The sequence below is a fragment of the Myotis brandtii genome, unplaced genomic scaffold, assembly GCF_000412655.1.
Source record: "Myotis brandtii unplaced genomic scaffold, ASM41265v1 scaffold312, whole genome shotgun sequence".
NCBI classification, from domain to species: Eukaryota; Metazoa; Chordata; class Mammalia; order Chiroptera; family Vespertilionidae; genus Myotis; species Myotis brandtii.
In genome coordinates this window covers 4,503,103-4,523,051 of record NW_005361955.1, presented here as the reverse complement: position 1 = coordinate 4,523,051, position 19,949 = coordinate 4,503,103, and the positions used below count along the sequence as shown (strand labels likewise).

At 46.3% G+C, this 19,949-nt stretch overlaps 1 protein-coding gene across 10 annotated transcripts in view; it reads right to left on the bottom strand.

The window, feature by feature from the left end:
- ATP2B2 (ATPase, Ca++ transporting, plasma membrane 2) overlaps positions 1 to 19,949 on the bottom strand; it is a 296,412-nt gene that overhangs the window by 44,516 nt on the left and 231,947 nt on the right. For 9 of the 10 annotated variants that reach the window (XM_005870061.2, XM_005870062.2, XM_014542750.1 and 6 more), the window contains 4 exons: positions 19,471 to 19,512; positions 18,499 to 18,657; positions 15,299 to 15,513; positions 11,043 to 11,285 (listed from right to left, as the gene is read on the bottom strand). In XM_005870061.2, the coding sequence (XP_005870123.1) occupies positions 11,043 to 11,285; positions 15,299 to 15,513; positions 18,499 to 18,657; positions 19,471 to 19,512 (659 nt within the window). The remainder of the gene's footprint in view (positions 1 to 11,042; positions 11,286 to 15,298; positions 15,514 to 18,498; positions 18,658 to 19,470; positions 19,513 to 19,949) is intronic. The other variant, XM_005870067.2, reaches the window with a different exon arrangement.

Genomic DNA, 19,949 nt, shown 5'->3' with positions numbered 1-19,949 from the left:
GTGAATCCATGTAGATGACACTCACACAACCTATCCTTGCAAATATTCGTCTACTGTACTTTTTTTTGAAAGAATAAAAGGCACTAGCTAATTGGGAGAAATCTGCATCAATGCAGGCTAGAGAGCTCAGGGCAGTTGCAGAAGAAATCAACTCAATAAGCTGGAGGTGCTGAGAAAGCACTAGTGTTGACCATGGGACTGGGACTAGGCCTAACTCCTACCGTTTTCTACCACAAGAACAGGAAAGTAGAAGAAGAAATATCAGTCATGTCCTGAGCTTCTTATTAGTTCATATTCATCCATCCATCACCTACATATTCATCCATCCATCCATCCATCCATCCATCCATCCATCCACTCATCCATTCATCCACCCTTCCATCCCACCGACCCACCCACATCCACCCATCCCATCCATCTATCCATCCATCCCCATCCTCTCTCTCTCCTCTCTCTCTCTCTCTCTTTCACACACACACACACACACACACACACACACACACACACACACACACATTTATTCACCAATCAATTCGCTTACCTCACCTACCCAACCAGTACTTCCTAAGAGCCTAAGCCAGGGGCCATAGATGACTTAGCTGTGTCTCTCACTCTCAGAGAGCCCACCACCTCCATCAGAGAGCAAGACACAGAAGAATTGGTGTCTTCATTGAGGGGGAAAGACAGCCTTACTCAGGTCTTATTTCCCCAGGCCAGGCTTGTTTACCAACCAAAGATCGGGGAAGACACTGCAGGTCCTTCCTGCCCGTCTCCTCCTGCAGGTTTAGGATGTCCTGCAGTCCAGCTTTCCCAGCCTAGTGTGGCAGAGGCTGGATTTCTGCCCTGGACTGAGCAGCCTCCGCCTCTGTTCAGGCTTCCTTGGGCCTAGAAGGGCGGTCCCCAAGAGTCCCTTTGCCCCCAATGGCTGTTAGCCTCTGGCTCTGAATCAGATCCTCTGGACCCTAGGGCTTCCTTCATAAGACCAAGACACCCTACTCAACAGCTGTGTTTAGGGTACCTGCAAGTTGGCTTTGCCACTAACTGGGTGTGTGACTTTGAGCAGGACCTTTTCCCTCTGTAGCCCTGATGTCTCTGCTGTCTATTTATTTACTGGATATTTTGTTGCTGAATAAAGATAACACTGATTGTACCACATGCTGATTATGTGCCTGGCACTGTGCTAAGCATATTCCATTTAAAACTCACTTCATCCTCACAATAATCTTATAATTTCCCCAGGAAACTGAGGCATAGAGAGGTTAAATAATTTGTTTACATTCACACAGTTAGTATGGGATTTGAACCCAGGCCATTTGGCTCCAGAAGATGAGCTAGTGTGTGTGTGTGTGTGTGTGGGTGTGTGTGTGTGCATCCTCACCCCAGGATATTTTTCCATTGATTTTTAGAGAGAGAGAGTGTGGAAGGGAGAGGGAGAGATAGAGATTGGTTGCCTCCACACATGCCCTGACCAGGACCAGGGATGGAGCCTGCAACTGAGGTACTGGAATCGAATCTGGGACTCTTCTGTCCGAGGACTGATGCTCTATCCACCTAGCCCAACTGGCCTGGACCAGAAGATGAGCTTTAACACCACCCAGTCATACCAGGAGGCTCTGCTGTCCCTTTCACACTGAAGGCCATCAGCCCCAGCAAGGAGAACCATATGGCTAGGGTTCCTTTAGGAAACACCCAGAGAGAGGCACAGGGGCCCTAGGATGCCAGGGCTCCAGGCACAGAAGGGGACACTGGTGCCTCAGAAGTGACTTGGCCTGACTCTAAACCAAGTTGCCTAGTTCCAAGGTCCCTAACCTCTCTCCTGTCTCAGTAGTTACACCTTCTCTGCAGAGACTGACTGACCCCTGTCCTTTCAGCTACCTGGTCACAGCCTCTGTCAACCTACATCTGGGAATGAGATTTTAGCTTTGCCTCCAGGGCTAAGAAACGCTGCCTAATTGAGATTTATCACTGCAGTGATGTTGCTGTAGGCCTCCAGGTGGGTCCCACAACTCCCTTTTACTGTAATTGCATAACATATATCTCAATCCAAGTGGCTGCCCCTTCACCTGAAGCCTGCTCTGGGACCCACCCTGTTCCCCTGTCTGCCATGTCTAAAGGATAAGATTATTAACAACACCTCCGTTATTTTAGAAAGGCCGGGAGAATGGAATAAAGCACTGATCACCTCCCTTGAATTCCAAACTGGGCCTGGGGGTGGGGGTGCAAGGGCAAGACAAAAAACGTCATCATTTCTGGCATCACCCCGGATTCTCTCGCTGTCTGCATGCGTCCTCTCAACCTACTTTTCTCCCTTGGTCAGGTCTGCCTCCCTCAGCCTGCAGCTCTGGGTGCAGTTCTTGCAGCCCCAGTGTATGGAGGCAGAAGCTGCCTCCTCTTCCTCCCCCCACCAGCCCTCTGCCCTTGCTGCTGATTCTTGTTCTCCTCCCCAGAGCAATAAAGTGCTGGCAGCTCCCATAGCCCAACCTGCTCATGAAGGTGCGAGCGGTCTCAGGGGCAGAGTGGAGAGGGCAGAGCGAGGGCACAGTTGGAGAGTTAGCAAAAAAGCTCAGCTGCGCAACCAGATGCTCACATGTAGAGATGCCCCACATTTCCGGGGTGCCAGCTGACCTCTGGATGGACAATTCTGTTTCTCTCCCCCCAAATGCTCAAATGCTGGTGAGTTACAAAAAAGGCAACCTGTGCTTCTAAACCAAGTAGGGATCACAGCATGATGAGTCATGGCAACTTAGCGGAGGCAGGAACATGAGAGTTTTTCTTATCAAAGCTAGGAACACCACTACTGTCACTAACAACATAGTGTCACTGGTGGTAGGTTGTGAAAACGGCCATAATTAGTCTCCCCTCCGAATCCATGCCCTTTGCAATGTGAATCTGCATTTCCTTCCATTAAGAAATGGAGTCTGTTTCCCTACTCCTTGAATCTGGGCAGGTCTCTTGACTTGCGTTAGTCAATAGAATGTAGCACAGTGACCATGTGAACAAGCCCAGTATTAAAAGACGATGGGCCCCAAATGGAGTCACTTGTGCTAAGCTCACATCACTAAACCAAGACATAGTACCTAGCCTAATTGCAGTTTCAGCCTCTCGCAGGGACTTCATCTTAACCTGTCAATCTGGAATTTCCTGGTCAGCACTAGTGAGGGAATTCACCTGATAGTCCCCTTCTGTCCCCCATAGGTAGGCTACCTACACCTGAAACAATCCACCCTTTTCCTCTCCTGCCTGTAAAAGCCTTCCATTTTGTACAGCTTCTACTTGCTAAATGGGATGCTGACTCATGAATCACTCAATTAGGCCAATAAGATATTTAAATTTTACTCAGTTGAATTTTTGTTACTTAACAAATTTGGTAGCATCAATGGTATCCAAAGCAAACTTCTGAAGGCATTCTGGGACAAGAGAAATATAAGCGTGGTACCCTATAAAGCCTTTGAGTTCATTGTCTTTCTTGCCATCTCTGAGGGCTGTGGGCAAATACCATTTGTTTCTGAGCTCTGCTTTCTTTGCAATGTGCTACTCATCTAAATGGCATTCCACAGTCCCCTGTCTGATTAGAAACCCCAGCCCCTGAGTCTGTCCCAGGACCCACGTGGGAACTGTAGGGGCGGTTCCCAGTTCCCCATTTATGTGGAGCCCCCAGCCCACAGTCCCCATTTGTTGAGGTCTGCTGGTTCGATCCTTTCCCCAACCCCCAGATTCCATGTAGGAAACTCTTGGTGGTTCTGCCTGAAGTTGGACTGGGTCCAACTTAAAAGAACTGAACTGGGTCTGGGATTGGACTGCGCCTGACTTGAGCTGGACTGGGTCCAGTAGGTAAAGGTTGTTGCTAATGGGAATCTTGGAAACCACAAAAATCGGTGGGAATTGGTTGATCATTTAAGAGCTATTAGAAATGTCAGGGGGAACTCTTTGTAAAGTATATGATTGTCTAACCACTATGCTGTACATCTGAAACTAATACTAAATAATATTGAATGTAAACTGTAATTGAAAAAATATTAAAAATAAATAAGTAAAAGGAGCTATTAGAACACTCACCACCTACTGCAAAGATTCCCATGTTAGGATAAATTGGTCACAGATCTGGTTAGATTGACCCTAGGTCAGCCTGCCAACCTTAAGAAAATTTCTGTATAACAAGGTCACTGCAAAACACAGCACAATCCCCAACCCAGCAACATGTCCCTTTTAGTTATTATTTTGGCTTTGAGAGACCCAAAAACTCTGCTGAAAAGAGATGGAATCCTTAAAATCTAAAGATTTAAGTGTAGCACCTTCCAGCACACCTACTTATTTTATAACTAAGAACTAGGGTCCCAGAAGTTATAAATATCTACAGAAATGGCAAAATCTCACTAAGCTTGTTTTGTGTTCTGAGAGCTTGGCTTGGTAACTGTCAGGTTGGAGACCCCAAATACAGCCAGACAGAAATGTGGGCTGTACTCCATTTGGGCTGGGGTCTTACTACACTGCTGTGAGCCCTCAGAGGTATTACAATGGCCATTAGGGGGAATGTGCCATTGAGATAAGGTCATTTAAGAAGTGCACTTTGAAGTGAAGGCTCCCAAATTAAACAAACAGAATGGGATACCTGCTTTAATTGGCATGCAGAAACTTCCAAAAGTCTACAAAATTCCAAAATAGCTCCACTAAAAGTTTCAGGCAAAAGTTAAGGAAAAGCATTAAGGAGACAAGAGGTACCTAAAACAAAATGCTATACAATGGACACAACTCTTACTGCTCCCCTCACCCCTCCTTTATTTGAGTATTTATCCTAGGAATCCTCTGTCTGAACTGTCTTTCCTCTCTGGAGAGACTACAGACCGTAAACAAAATTCTGCCAAGGTAAGGGCCCTACAGACACCCCTGCATCTACCTTTGAAGGAGGGCCCCCATATGGACCCCTCCCAGAGTTGATGAACCTCTGAGGAATTCTCTGGTAAACGGCTACATTAGTCCCTAAAACAGCCAAGGGGAAACTAAACTTAAAATTAATTAAAAACAAACAAAACAACCTTGCCCAATACTGGCAAACACAGTATTGAAGCTGTACTCTCTACTTTAAACCCCACTCAGAACTGCAGGTGGGAACCTGGAAAAACTGGCAGAAGCCGGTTGAAGGTGAAAATTCTTACTAGAGTCAGCTCTACCAGATCTCTGTCTGTAGTCAGTCCCCAGTAGAGAGAGGAAAATAAAATGTCTTTTACACCCTCTTTGGGGGTCCCTCTTGAGTCCAAGGGGTTGTTCAATACTGTCAAAAATATTTTTGTTGTTGTTAATCCTCACCCGAGGATATTTTTCCCATTGATTTTTAGAGCGAGTGGAAGGGAGGGAGGGAGGGGAGAGAGAAACATTGATGTGAGAGAGACACATTGATTTGTTGCCTCCCGCATGTGCCCCAACCCAGATACCTGACCTTGACTGGGAATCAAACCCGAGGGCCAACACTTTAACTATTGAGCCACACTGGCCAGGGCTGCCAAAAATATTTCCTGTTTGTCCTGACTAAAAACTACAAAGTAGCTCTGTGGTTAGAATTTGGCCGAATGGCAGAGCCTGATAGAAAAATGTTTAGGCCTTTTCCCCTAAGTTCAAATAAAAACTATGTACCCAGAGGGGATAAAAAACCTTTTAAAGCCCTTGTAAAAGGATTTGTGGGTAGATCAATCTATGATGTCATTTAAATTGCAAACCAGTTCATTGGGGAAATTGAGAGCAACTGTCCTTGTCTTATACATCTTTGCCAAACGAGAAATAAGCTCTAGAGGCAGTTCAAAGTTCACCTGTTTCTTTCAGCAACCCCCAAACCTCCCCTGTTTATCTCAAAGGCTTGTAGTGGCCTTGGGAAACCAAAGTCCTTGGAGGAACTCGCAGTCCTTCCCTGTATCTTTGAAGTAAGAACGTTTTACAGACTTCAGAGGTTACTCCTATCAGAAAGAAAATGAAAGGTGGAAAGGTCATTTGGAATTCAGGTGAATGAAATAATCATGTGCCTTCTCCACAAATATTAGTAGGAAAAACTTTAGCCATCTGAGCAGATAAACTTAATTTATTCCAACTATCTATAATAATAAAAGTATAATATGCTAATTAGACCAGACGTCCTTCCGGACGTCCTTCTGGATGACCTTCCGGACGAAGCCAGGGCTGCAAGGGAAGCCAGGGTCCCGGGTGCCAGAGGGAAGCTGGTGCCGGCAGCGGGGGGAAGGAAGGCCTACTCTTGCACGAATTTCGTGCATCGGGCTTCTAGTTGTTTTATAATTAGTGAGTTTTATATTATTATGCATGTCTCATGGCTAAAAACTTAAAATGAGACTTCTGAAACTAGTATAATATTGAATGTCAACTGTAATTGAAATAAAAATCACCTATGTTCCATGTTGTCTTTATCAGGTGTTTGGTTACTTAAGTAAATCTCCTAACTAATGTAGTCTTCTCCATATTAAAAAAACTAAGTTTTGCTCAGAACTGTATAAATTTGCCTTTAAAGTCCTTATTCTCACTTTGGTTAAATAGGTAAGTATTGTTTCACAGTGAGCTGTGATTCTATTTAACCAGTGTTTGAAATGTTTTTTTTTTGGTATTTTTGACAAACTACCCCTAAATCAAATCTTAAATGAGTTCTTTTTGACCTTGAATTAACTTTGGGATTTTCCAGAGGGTCCTCGAAACATCTCAAAAGATTTGTTCTCTCTCCTTATAAAAAAAGGAGACAAACTAATTAGGCTTATTTGATATGTTAAGTCATATGGGAAGCACTGTAAAAGAAGACGTAATACTAAGCCTTCTTTATGTTGTATCTGAATGGGTATATGTTATAAGTGTTCCAGAAATTGTGTGAAATTCTTGGAAATCTGATATGTCCTGGTGTGATGTCATCAGTTTTAATTCCTGTTATCAAGTTAAATTGTTATATATTACAGAGATAACCAAGTTTCCTTGTCAATTCCATTATAATGAGCTCTTATTAGATCTTTAATAAGGGCATTTAAAAAGTCTGGTCATTACAGAGAGCTATTGTTTTATTCTGGTGCTTTTAGAAATGCGTTCCTGCAAAAGTGCTTCCTCTTTGAGGAGATTCATGAGAGAACTTTGACCAGTACAGTTCTTTGATGACTTTAAGATCTTAAAATGAACTGGGTAAGAATTTCTGGAAAAACTGGATTCAAGCAGTACTAAGAATTATTACCACGGGACTGAATGAACTGAGGAGGAAGATTATAATTTTTGACTTCTTGTTTGAAGTATCGATGGTTCTCTAATGTTTTGCTTTACCAGACTTAAGGAAACTTTTTCTCTCTTTTTAAAAAAATATATTTTTATTGATTTCAGAGAGGAAGGGAGAGGGAGAGAGATAGAAACATCAATGAGGAGAAAGAATCATTGATTGGCTGCCTCCTGCATGCCCTACACTGGGGATTGAGCCTGCAACCTCGGCATGTGGCCTGAACAGGAATCGAACCGTGACCTCCTAGTTCATAGGTTGACACTCAACCACTAAGCCGTGCTAGCCCGGCAGGAAATTTTTTCTCTTTAGCTATCAATAATTTGGTAAGATATATCTATGTAAACAAAGATGAAACATTTACTTTTTACTCCCTACTTTATTTCTCCAGAATTGTGAAACTTGAGTATTCTTTTCATGACAACATAGTTAAGTCCAATGACAATCTGTTCTTGTAACAGGATACAGTGGGAAATATTGGTTATATTACCAAGGCTTTGACTAGAATATCCCCTTTGAGAAAGAAGTGCATAGACTCAGATATGAACAGATGATTTTTCTTTTTTTGTTAATCCTCACCTGAGGATATTTTCCCATTTATTTTTAGAGAGAATGGAAGGGAGGGGAGAGACGGAGAGAGAGAAACATCGACGTGAGAGAGACACATCGATTGGTTGCCTCCTGCACAGTCCTGACCAGGATCAAGCCTGCAATTGAGGTATGTGCCCTTACCAGAATCGAACCCGGGACCCTTCAGTCCACAGGCCTATGCTCTATCCACTGAGCCAAACCAGCTAGGGCTGACCAGATGATTTTAAGGCCAATAAATCCCCTTGGAAAAATTGGCCTTGGTACCTTGCTTACAAGATTTCAGCAAAGTAACCACTATTCTTGCTGCACTTATGTAAATAATCAGGCCAAGTCTAATGCAAACAAATTAGTTTTGCTGTGATTATCTTTGGAAAAGAGAAATGGGATAATTGTAGGGAGAAAATTTTTTTGCATCTTTGTCTGTATTAGATTCTAATACTTGCCACCAACCAAGCTAAGACAATTGTCTTTGAGGTTTTGTTATATGCTTATAAACTGGATTGGATCTTAAATTCTGCTAGTTTTCTAAACAAATTTGGCTACCTGTATCCAAACTAATGTTTCCAATTTTCTCCCACCCTCTGATTTGGAATCACTAAGAACAAATACTGCCCTTAAATCTTCTGGGAAGGGACTACACCAGGTCCTCCTCACTATCCAGATTGCAGGCCGACCTCAGGGCCTCGAGTCTTGTAAACACATCTCACAGCTAAAGAAGGCTCCACCTGACATCTGGTCCTGCACAAATGCTGGAGACTCCACATCAAATTGATTAGGAAGAGAATTAGCTGACATCCATGTAGACTGTTGCCTCTGAAGAGGCTGGGTCAAGACTTCATACTTGAAGCATGAAACCCTCTCTTCCCTTTCATTCCTTTACTCTGGCATTGGCCTGGAAAGATAACTCCATAATCCATATCTCCCAGGACATTGCTAAGAGGGGTAACCTCTGGAATTTGAAACAACTTTATATTTCCTGCTAGGATATTTACTTCCAGAACACCCTGAAAACCTAAGTGACCCCTGGCTTGAACAGGCAAGTATAATAATCCCTGCGAATGAGTCCATTAGGAAGTGGAAGTGGTTTGTGCCCTGACAGGATTTATCTCTGTCTGTGGCAGTCGTCATTTTCCTTGGGCCTACGAATGCTTAGATGGCTGGCACACAACTGGCTAACACTTCTTAGGTTATCTAATTAAGCTCCTAACTGTTTACACAACAAAGTGGGATACCTCGTTGGTCAACTCCACTGAATTTGCATTGTTGAGTTAGAAAGGCCCTACCAGAAGGCGTTCATAACTCAGGGTTCACTTCCTTTGGGACGGCTCTACTTCCCTGGTTAGGAGTAAATATAAATGAGGTTATGATTAGAAACCTCTCCTAAACTCTTGAGGATATTGCAGAATCCACTGCTAAGGTGATAGCTACCCAAGAAAAATCCTAGACTCTCTGGCCAAAGTTGTTCCTGATAATAGTCTCCTTATCAGCTTTTAGCTGAGCAGGAAGGTGTCTATAAACTGTGGCCAACACCACCTATTGCACCTGGATTAACACTTCTGAGGAAGTTGAAACACAATTACATCAGACCACTGAGCAGGCTACTCGCCTTAAAAAGGTGACACCTTCAGTAGGGAATTCCTTTGATTTATTTGATTTTAATTGTTTTAGATCTTGGGGACCATGGCTCCAAAGTGCACTCTAGATACTGTGAATTACCCTGTTTATCATAGTCATAGTAGTCTCCCTGGCATGTTGTAGTCTCTCAAAAGCTTTAAGTGCATGTTTGCAGCCACTAACCAAGCAAATGATATTCCTAAGACTGGATCACCAGAAAAGGAATGACGAGAGTGACTGACTTCAAAATTGTGAGCCTGAAGTTGTGGCCTGAATATCACAGAAATTCAGTCATGCCCTTTGAATCACACAGAGGGTCAGTAAAAGCTGCGAGAAATACAAAGTGGTAGCTGAGAGTGGTTAATGCCCTAAAGTTTGATCACATCTCTCAGTTAAGCTGAGAGTCTGGTCAAAAGGAGGAATTGTTAGAAAAGAGGTAAGAGGCCCGAAATGGAGTCCTTTGTGCTAAATCCACATCACCAAACCAATACTTTATGCTTAACCTAATGGCAGTTTCAGCCTCTCCAAGGAATTTAATCTTAACCAATCAATCTGGAATTTCCTGGTCAGCACTAGTGAGGGAATTCATCTGATAGCCCCCTTCTGTCCCCCATAGGTAGGTTACCTACGCCTGAAACAATCCCACTCTTTCCCCCCTTTACCTATAAAAGCCGTCCATTTTGTACAGCTTCTCAGAACTCCTTTCTATTTGCTAGATGGAATACTGACCGATTCATGAACCATTCAATAAACCAGTAAGATATTTAAATTTTACTCAGTTGAATCTATATTATTTAACAACAGACAAGCCTGGAGGAGGTGGGACCGATCACAAAGAGCAGAGATAAGCCACCCAGCAGAGGCCATTCTCATCAGCCTCCAGTCCTGCCAAGATCAGCCCCACCGAGACCAGAAGAACCACCCAGCTAAGCCCAGTTCGAATTGCTGACTCAGAATTGTGAGCTAAATATAGTTTTGATCTGAGCCAGGAAGTCTTGGAGTAGTTTGTTAGGTAGCAAAGCTGACTAATAAAAAACGTTTTTTAAAACGATTCTTTTAGGGGGTGGGCAATGACAGGATTTTAAAAAGACAATAAAGGGGAATAAATGATGATGGAAGGAGATGTGACTTTGGGTGGTGAACACACAATACAATATACAGATGATGTATTATAGAATTATACACTTGAAACCTATATAGTTTTATTAACCAATGGCACTCCAATAAATTCTATAAAAATAAACATACACTCTGTCATAAAAATGACAATTAAATATATATATATATACACACAAGGTGGGGCAAAAGTAGTTTACGGTTGTTTGTATGGAAAATAATACACTAATTAATACATAATACAAGAATAAACTCTGTGTTTCATGTACTCACAACTGCAAACTTCCTTTTGCTCCACCCTGTATTTTTGGTCATACAAACATAAAAACAAAGTCAAAGAGAATCAAGTCACTTACTATCTGATCACCTGAAAATACATCAGCAGGATAAAAAAAATATGAAACATGGTGCTGAACCTGCCCAGTACCTCTCATCCCCCATGGAGATGGCTCTCTGTAGTGGAGACTATACCACTTACCAGAATCTTGGTGGTGTAGGCGCTGTTGATGGCGATGGCATTGACCAGCAGCTCCATGGTCTTGGCATTGATGGAGCTGGGGTCCGGGATCTCCTTATAGTGGACATCACCAAGGTAGGCCTGCACTACCGTCATGCGATTGGTGGTCAGCGTGCCTGTCTTGTCTGAGCAGATGGCCGTGGCATTGCCCATGGTCTCACAGGCATCCAGGTGGCGTACCAGGTTGTTGTCCTTCATCATTTTCTGGGGGAGGGGCATGTGAGAGGGTGACAGTGAGAAGAGGGAAATGGGGTGCCGGGGGCACTGGGTGAACATGTAGTAAAAGAGGAAGGGCTGCCATAGTCTGTCCCTTTGCTTTTGCACATGCAAAGGATCATGGTTTCTACAGCCTCTGAAACCTGGGCTCCTTTGTGTGCGCCACCCTTTCCTCCCTTTTATTAGCTGAGCCATTTAAAAGAATTGATTGCCCTGGCTAGTCTGGCTCAGTTGGTTGGAGCGTTCTCTCATACATTGAAAGGTTGTGGGTTTGATTCCTAGTCAAGGCAGCCGACTGATGTTTCACTCTCACATTGATGTATGTTTCTCTTCATCTTTCCCTCCCTCTCTTCCCCTCCCTCCCCTCTTTTCCTAGCTCTCTAAAATCAATAAAAGCATGTCCTTGGGTGAGGATTAAAAAAATAAGTTGATTAATTGATTCTATTAATTTCGATTACAGAAGTAATCTACATTCTTTATGGAAAAATAAGGATAAGGATAAATTAAGATTGGGTCCCTCTCTGATTACTTCAAATATTTTTCTCTTACACCCTAATATAACTATTTTTTATTCATTATGAATTTTCTCAAATGTACCATCTTTCACTGGTGCCTGGTTTTCACTGTCATTTTGGTTTCACCAAAAGTAAATACACTTGGGGGATATATGTGTTTATAGATATAGGACAATATCTGGAAAAATATAAAAATATTAGTCATTATCTTTGGGTGGTAGACCTATAAGAGATTTTTATTGTCTTTTAAAAAAAATCTATAGATTTCATTTTTCTATAAGAAATACACGCTGTAATCTGCATGATAAAAATCAAAAATTTTTAAAAATTATAGACACATAAAAAAACACACAAATCAGCCATAATGCTACCACTCATAACTGATACACCCCACACATCAACATCCTTTTTTAAAAAAATTCAACAAAAACACGCTGCAAACCTCGGAGGGAAAGCTGCCTTCCAACTGATGCCAGACACTCCCGCTTCTCCCGTTTGGGTCCGAGTCCCCAGCGATTCGCCCGTATCTGGAGCTCAGAGTCTGAGACTCCCCCCTGACCGAAAACGACAACCGCGCTCTCAGCCACCAGCCCGCTTTGCGCGCGCACCTCCGCACCTGAGTTTTTTCCACACTGCGCCTCCTCTGAGCCTCGGTGTGCTGTTATTTTTCCTTCTAGTTGAAGAGTCTCTCCTCAGCCAGCCTTCCTGTGGTTCTGGGTGATGTCAGTTCCGTCTTTTAGTTGTATTTTTGAAGTGGTTGTTTGCGGCAGCAGTCTCCGGTGTTTACCTATGCCGCCATCTTGGTCTCTCTCCCAACATCCTTTTTTAAAAAAATTCATAACAAAAACAGAATCCTACTATACATATTATTATGAATTTTCTAATGTATTCACCTCTCTTTCTCTCTTCCCAGGTTCACACTCCTAGCTTCTTCCACGTTCTCAAGCAAGTAATGCAAATAAAGTAATTCTCTAGGAACCACCCTGCTTCATGCAGGCCCTCCATCATAGTGACCAAAAGGCAAGGAGGGACATGAAATGTTGCTGGAGTAAAAGTTGCTGAATCAGCTGTAGTTCTTGCCTGGAACTAGGAATTTGATTTCTTTTGTTCTTTCTCCTCATTGTAACTCTTTATAACAGGGGTAAAAAGAGAGTGCAACTAGAATACCTTTAATGACAATGTCTCAGAGCGAATGCCTTACTTATCAACAGGCTCAGGCCTCCACCCTTGCAGGGTCATCCTGGCAACGGGGCCCTCTGCCCACAGTGTGAAAACCAGAGGCCAAGATGAGTACTGGTGGGATTATATAACTACTGCAGTGTCTCTTGTTGTAACCTGTGGTAACTGACACAATAAAAGTATGTTGAATGGATGACCTACAGCAGTTTGAATTTGCAACACACTTTACAGTTTGCAAAGTTCTTCTGCACTTATTTTCTTGCCTGATGTTATAAGAATCCGTGAAACCTGGGAGGATTCTTGGCAATTGAAGAAGACATGGCAGAGTGACGTGACCAGGCGCACACACCTAGTGAGGGTTCGAGCTGGGATCTGAGCCTAGCTCTGTTTAACCTCCGAGCTGGATCATTCCATCTCCAGGACCCTGGCCCTCGAGCGGGCTTGTGACCATCTGTACTCACTGAGGAAGGTCTGTCTGCTGGGCTTAAAAATGCCTAGGCCTGTGCTGTCCAATACAGTAGCCACATGTGGCTACTGAGCACTGGAAATGCGGCTGGTCTGAAATGTGCTGTAAGTCTAAAATACATATATAATTTTGAACACTTATTGTGAAAAAAGTAAAATATATCTCAAGTAATAACTCATTATATTGATTACATGTTGGTTTGATAATAATTTGGACATATAGAGTTAAGTAAATTATGTTATTAAAATTAATTTTGCCTGTTTCTTTAAAAATTTTCTTTTTAACGTGGCTACATGGAAATTTAAAATCACACCTGCGGCTTACACTAGATCTCTCTTAGACAGCGCTGATCTAAGTGGTCATCTCTTTTCTTTTGAGGTAAGTCCAGGCTCAGAGGGGGAGAGCGTGCTTTTCCTGGGTTGGGGTGCTGTCCTAAGTCTATCAAGCGACTGTATAAGTAACATTATCTAAGACGGCTAAAGGCACCAGGTGCCAGAGAAACAAACTGCAGAAGGTGCGGCGGCCTAAAAATGTCTGTGCATAATTCCCCCAAAGCAACTCCGTAGGACTTTCAAGGAGACCCCGCCCCTTCCACCCGAGCTCAGCTGGCTCGTGTGAGGGTCCTGACTCCTGGCTGTGTGAGCACCTTCATCTCCAGGACCCTGGCCCTTGAGCATCGTGTTGTGACCTGTTTGGGCTCTGGTTTGTGGGATGGAGTTTCTCCGAGAGCCCGAAAACAGGGAGGCGATAAGGGCCGTATCCTTTACACCGCGCTGCCACTTTCTGGCACCTGCCTAGAGATCTCTTTTCTGTATGAAATTACATCGGTGAGCCCAGCCCAAATTCCAGCTTGGAAACTGACGCTCGCCGTGCCCTCCGGCGGCTCTGCCAATGTCTCAGAGCGAATGCCTTACTTATCAACACGCTTAGGCCTCCACCCTTGCAGGGTCACCCTGGCATCAGGGCCCTGGGAAAGGGGAGTGCAGCCCTGCGCCCGCAGCGTGAAAAGGAGAGAGGATGAGCGCAGGGTGTGAGGACCTGGGGGTGAGCCAGGCTGGAGGTGCCCTCCGGAGGGCTGGGCGTGCAGTGCCCACGGGGAGGGGATACTAGCCTGCTCAGTTCAGCGCTCAGGCTGCGAAGATGGCCATAGGCCTGGGGGCAGGGGTGGTGGGGCTGTGCCATCAGGGCAGCATTTAGGAAGGCTCACCAGCGGTCGGCACGCAAGGGCCCACCTGCCCTCATTGAACAGCTTTTAAAACCTTGTATTTTCAGCCCAACTCCCGAGAGGAGGGGCCTTTCCTAAAGTCAGATGGCCTTTTTGTTTTAGTCTTATTTCTTTCAAACTGTAGGAAATGACCACTGAGATTAGTAGTCATGTATGCACTAAGGCTACGGTGGGCCCCGTGCCTGTGACGGTCGGACTTCTGCCACCATTTGGTGGGTGTGATGGATTTGGGCCTGCACAGTGATGTCTGCATTTTATTTTTTGTTTAAAGTTGCATTGATTGTCAATGTTTAAAAATAAGGAGAGTTTATAGTAAGTCCAGATTTCTGGCTTCTCTTGGAAAAAAAAAAAAGGTAAAGATCTGGCAACACTGGGCCTGTGTCCCCGCAACGTGACACTGGCTGGGCTGAATAACGGTTGTCCCTTTAGCTAGGGTGTGGCTCTCTAGTTTGCCACAGTCCCCTGAAGGCAGGTGAGTTTGGGTTCCCATTTACATCTTCTCTGTGAGCTTCCCATGTGTCCATTCCCTTCTTCTTAGCTCTTCTCTCAACCCCAGCGATGGCCCCTGAGCACCCCACAGACCCCCAGCTGGCTGGTCCTGCTCCCCACAGCTCACCTTCACAGAGTAGGCCAGCGAGATGGTGACGGCTAGAGGGAGCCCCTCGGGCACGGCCACCACCAGCACCGTCACACCAATGATGAAGAACTTGACGAAGTACTGCACATAGACGGGCGTGCACTCGGGCAGCCATGGCTTCTTGTTGACCACGAAGGTGTCCACGGTGAAGTACAGCACCAGGATGATCACCGTGATGGCCGACATCACCAGGCCTGCAACACGGGGTGGGAGGGACCTGCTCAGGGGCGGTCCTGGGGGTCGGGGGCCCTGGGAAGTGAGCGGTGGACCGCACCCTTGGCCAAAAGGGCTCTGGGGTCAGGCCAAGCCTAGCTCACATCCCAGCTCTGCCACTTACTTGCTTTGTGGCCTGGGGCAAGTCCTTGACCCTCACAGAGCCTCAGCTGCTCCTCTATACAATGGAGATGCGTATTTATTTCACATGGCTTTGTAAGGATCAAATGTGATCACTGCATGTTAAGTGCCTAGGACAGTGCCCGACACATAGTAGGTGCTCAAGAAATGTGTGCTGAGTGACCACGTGATAAATCGAACTGCTTGGATGGTGCTCTCACACAATAATGATGTGCAGTCAGTGCCATGTATTGACTCATTCATTTAGGCACTAGAGACATGGCAGTAGAGCAGACAGAGTCCCTGCCCTTGGGAAGCTGACAGTCTAGAGGTGAAGGCAGACGGGAAACAAACATGAACAAGACAATTCAGAGACAGATAATGCTGTGGAGAAGACTCCAGATGACATGCTAGATCCTGACAGGGGCCAAAGATAAGAAAACAACCTAACTGCCCACTGACGGATGAAGAGCAGGGAAATGTGGTGCATACCTACGATGGAATATTAGTCAACCCTGAAAAGAAGGAAATCCTGCCGTTTGTGACAACATGGATGGACTTGGAGGACATGCTGCTGAGTGAAATAAGGCAGACAGAGGAGGACGTGCATGAAGAACCCAAAACAGGCAAACTCCTCGCAGCAGAGAACAGAAGGGTGGCTGCCAGGGGCTGTGGGGAGAGGGGAAGCAGGGGTTGTTTTTCAGGGGGTATACAGTTTCAGTTATGCAAGAGGAGTGCGTTCTAGAGCTCTGCTGTACGACATGGTGCCTGTAGTGACAATGTGGCATTGTACACTTCAAAACTGGTTAAGAGGATAGATTAGTTAAGTGCTTTTACCCCCAAACCAACCCCCACGCCCCCCCCCAAAAACCCCCAAAACTACAAAAGACCACAAGGAAATGTTTGGAGTTGGTGGATATATTTAATATCTTGATTGCGGTGATGGTCTCACAGGTGTCTGCATATGTCCAAACTCATCAAGATGTACACATTAAATGTGTGTTATTTTTTATGTATAAATTATATCTCAATATAGCTAAAAAAGAGTGACATGGGCAGGGAGGGAGAGGCTACTTAAGCTAGGGTGGCCAGAGAAGACTTCCTGGAGGAGGTGATAGATGAGCAGACAGGTGAACGATGAGAAGGAGCAGTCAGGTGAGGACCTGGGTGAAGAGAGCTCCTGACAGAGGAAACAGTAGAAAACTGAGGGGATGTGACTTGCCCAAGGCCACAGCCAGGGAGGCACGGTAGGATTAGCAAATGCAGGTGGCTGCCTGCTGGGATCCCCTGCGATGCTTTTTGCCAGTTTCTGTGCTTTAGCTGCTGTGCAGGTGCCTCTGCCAGAGGAGAATTGCTCTTGGGTGTTGGAGTCTCCTTCTCAGGAAGTGCCTGGGAATGCACTCCACTCCAAATGGATGACCAATATCCAACGGCTGATTTGGGGGGTCCAACACCACCTACTCCTTGCTACAAGGTGGAGCAGACCCTGCAGAGGTCCTCTGCTCCAGCGTTCCCCAGGGAGGAGGTGGAGACTGGGATTTCCCCCCCGAAACCTCAGCTGTATCTGGCTTCTTCCTTGGCCCTATCTCGTCCTTTACTTTTTACAGGTCTCACCTGTGTGCACCCCCTCTCCAAATCCCAAGCCCACCCATCTTCAGCTCTGCTTTCAGGGGACTCAACGCAAGAGAGAAGCAGAGGTGAGATGCAAACCTGGAAGTGCTCGACTCTGAACTCCATCCTTGGCAGGGCCAAGGAGGGGAGGGAGATGAGGGAGGACTTTGAAAGCCACAATGTTCTCCCCGCTTTGCCCTGCCCTGCAGTGCCATGTTTCCTGGGAGTCTTCTCCATGGTGGGGATGGAGGAAATCTCTGCGCCCATTGTTCCCCACTCCCTCCAGCTGCGGAGCCTCAGAGCCTGCTCTATCCCTGTCTGACAGTCGCCAGGGGCGGGAAGCCAAGCTCCCAGCAGCCGGGAGCTGTCACCAGGACCCCGAATTTAAATATAGACAGCCAAGCCTGTAATTTGCCTCCCTTCTCCACACTGCCGTGCCTATAATTAGAGCAGGGAGACAGCCATGGAGGAGCAAGCAGCCAGGTGGGGAGGCCTTGGTGTTTGCCACGTCCTTACCCAGAAGGGGAGTCCAAGGCCATGTCAGATGGGCAGGGCTCACCTTGCAGCTGGGCTCGGCTTCCTGGGCCAGAGGGACTGTCACCAGCCTTCACCTGCCGCTACCAACTCAGCTGGGAAGCCCAGCATGTTGTGCTGGGGATCCTGGCACTGCTCCCAACCTCTTCAATCTTTCCTGTGCACTGCAGCTGGGGTGCTCATTATAGAGTCCAAAATGCATCCCTGCCATCCCTTGATCAAACCTCTTCCATGGCTACCACTGCCCTCAGGATAACGCCTGCAAACTCCAGGCCCTGCAGGACCCGCCCCTCTCTAATCACCACACCCGCCAAGTGCTAAACACTCTGTGCATAATCTCCTTTAATCCTCATAGCGACCAGTGAAGTAGGGACCACTGGGCATCCCAATTTCACAGACTAGGAGGCAGGAGTTCAGAGCTAGGGGAAGTTACTTGCCTAAGTTCTCACAACCTTATCTGGACAAGAACACAGGCCATGTGCCCCACAACTCAGGCTTTCAGCTTCACTCTTCTCTCTAAGTGCTAACTGAGCACCTACTGTGTAAGGACACAGATTGGTTGCTGTGATGGAGAAGGGTGTGTCTCAGGGACCATCTCATGCAATCCACCACTTTACAGATGAGGCAACTGAGGCCCAGATTGGGGCAGGGCCCTGCCTGGGGTCCTACTGTGTGTCCCCCCTTGCACCCTGCACACTCACCCGCCTTGCCGATCTGCACAGCCAGCTTGGTGAGCTTGCCCTGGAGCACCGACTTCTCCTTCTTGTGCATGTTGGCCTTCTTCTTGTCGTCAGCATCACCACCCTCAGCACTCTTGAGGGGCTGCATCTCCATGGCGGCGGCCCCATCCTGCTGTTTGGCTGCAGGTGGCAGAGCACACATGTGTACACACAGACACGTACAGACACACAGACATGCACACACACAGGTCAGCCTGCAGGGTGGGGATGCTGGCCCCCACCCTGCCTGCCTGGGGGAGTGTGGTGAGATACCCACTTCCCTGCCTGGGCCCCTGCATGGCCGGCACAGAAGCCCTGAGATGGGGGTGGTGTCCTGTCTCTTCCAGCCAGAGACACTGCAACCAGGGCCACAGCCTGCCTGGGGCCTGGAATCCAGGACACAGCAGGGAGTGACAAGGCTCTACCCTGGACTCCCAGCAGGAGTGGGCTGGAGGCTCCTCTGGGCCTTCTCCCAATGACCTGTTGGTTTTTCCCACATTCAAACAAGACATAGGCTTGGGCTTTACCCAGTGGTCCTTAGGCCATGTCGTTGGGATATTAAGTAATCACCAGACAGCAGGGACAAAAAAGGAGACTTAAAAGGTAAAAGAGAGTGTGCCCATCCATGGGTGCCAAGCCCTCTCCTCATTCAGATCAGGACTAACTAGTGGCCTGAGGTCCTACTCCTTATTCCCTAAGGATCTCAAACAACCAGCTTCAAGTTTTCAGCTAAATGGGCAGCACAGCTCAAAGGCCGGGAGAAGCTGGCTTGCAGGTGTCCCATCCTCACCAGGTGATGTCTCCATTTGGCCTGGTGCCACGTGAATCATGGCTATACCCCCCAAAGACGTCAGGCACCCATAGTTGCAGCTGCATCTGCCTCTGGCGTAGGCCTTAGAACCGGTGGGGAGGGGCCGCAGGGACCACAGGACCCGGTTAATACAAAAGGGTTACCTTTGCTCTGGCTGGTGTCCACAGTGCCATCCTGCATTTTACCTACACGACAAAGAATTTTAACAGACAACAGAGAACAGACAACACACATCGGTCATCACAAAGATGCCACAGGGCCACGGACATTCATGTCACAGATGGAGGAAGGGCCAAGCCGACTCCATCCCTCCACACAGGATACTGGGGATGCCTCAGAGACAAGAACAAACCTGCCAGCGCGTTGGCTGCAGGTCTGTCTTGATTCTCTGGGGGCTTGGAGAGAATGTTTCTGTGGGAATTATTTTGGCCCTAGGCATCTTACAGATTAAAGGACAGTCTTGAGGGTAAAAGGGACCAGGGTTGGCTTGCAGGAAGCAGAGGAGTGAGAGTTCTCAGGTACCCATGAGTAATTTGCTTGGTGCTTTTTGTGGGCTGAGAGGAGGCAAAGGAAAATGAGAGAGAGAGAGAGAGAGAGAGAGAGAGAGAGAGAAGAGAGAGAG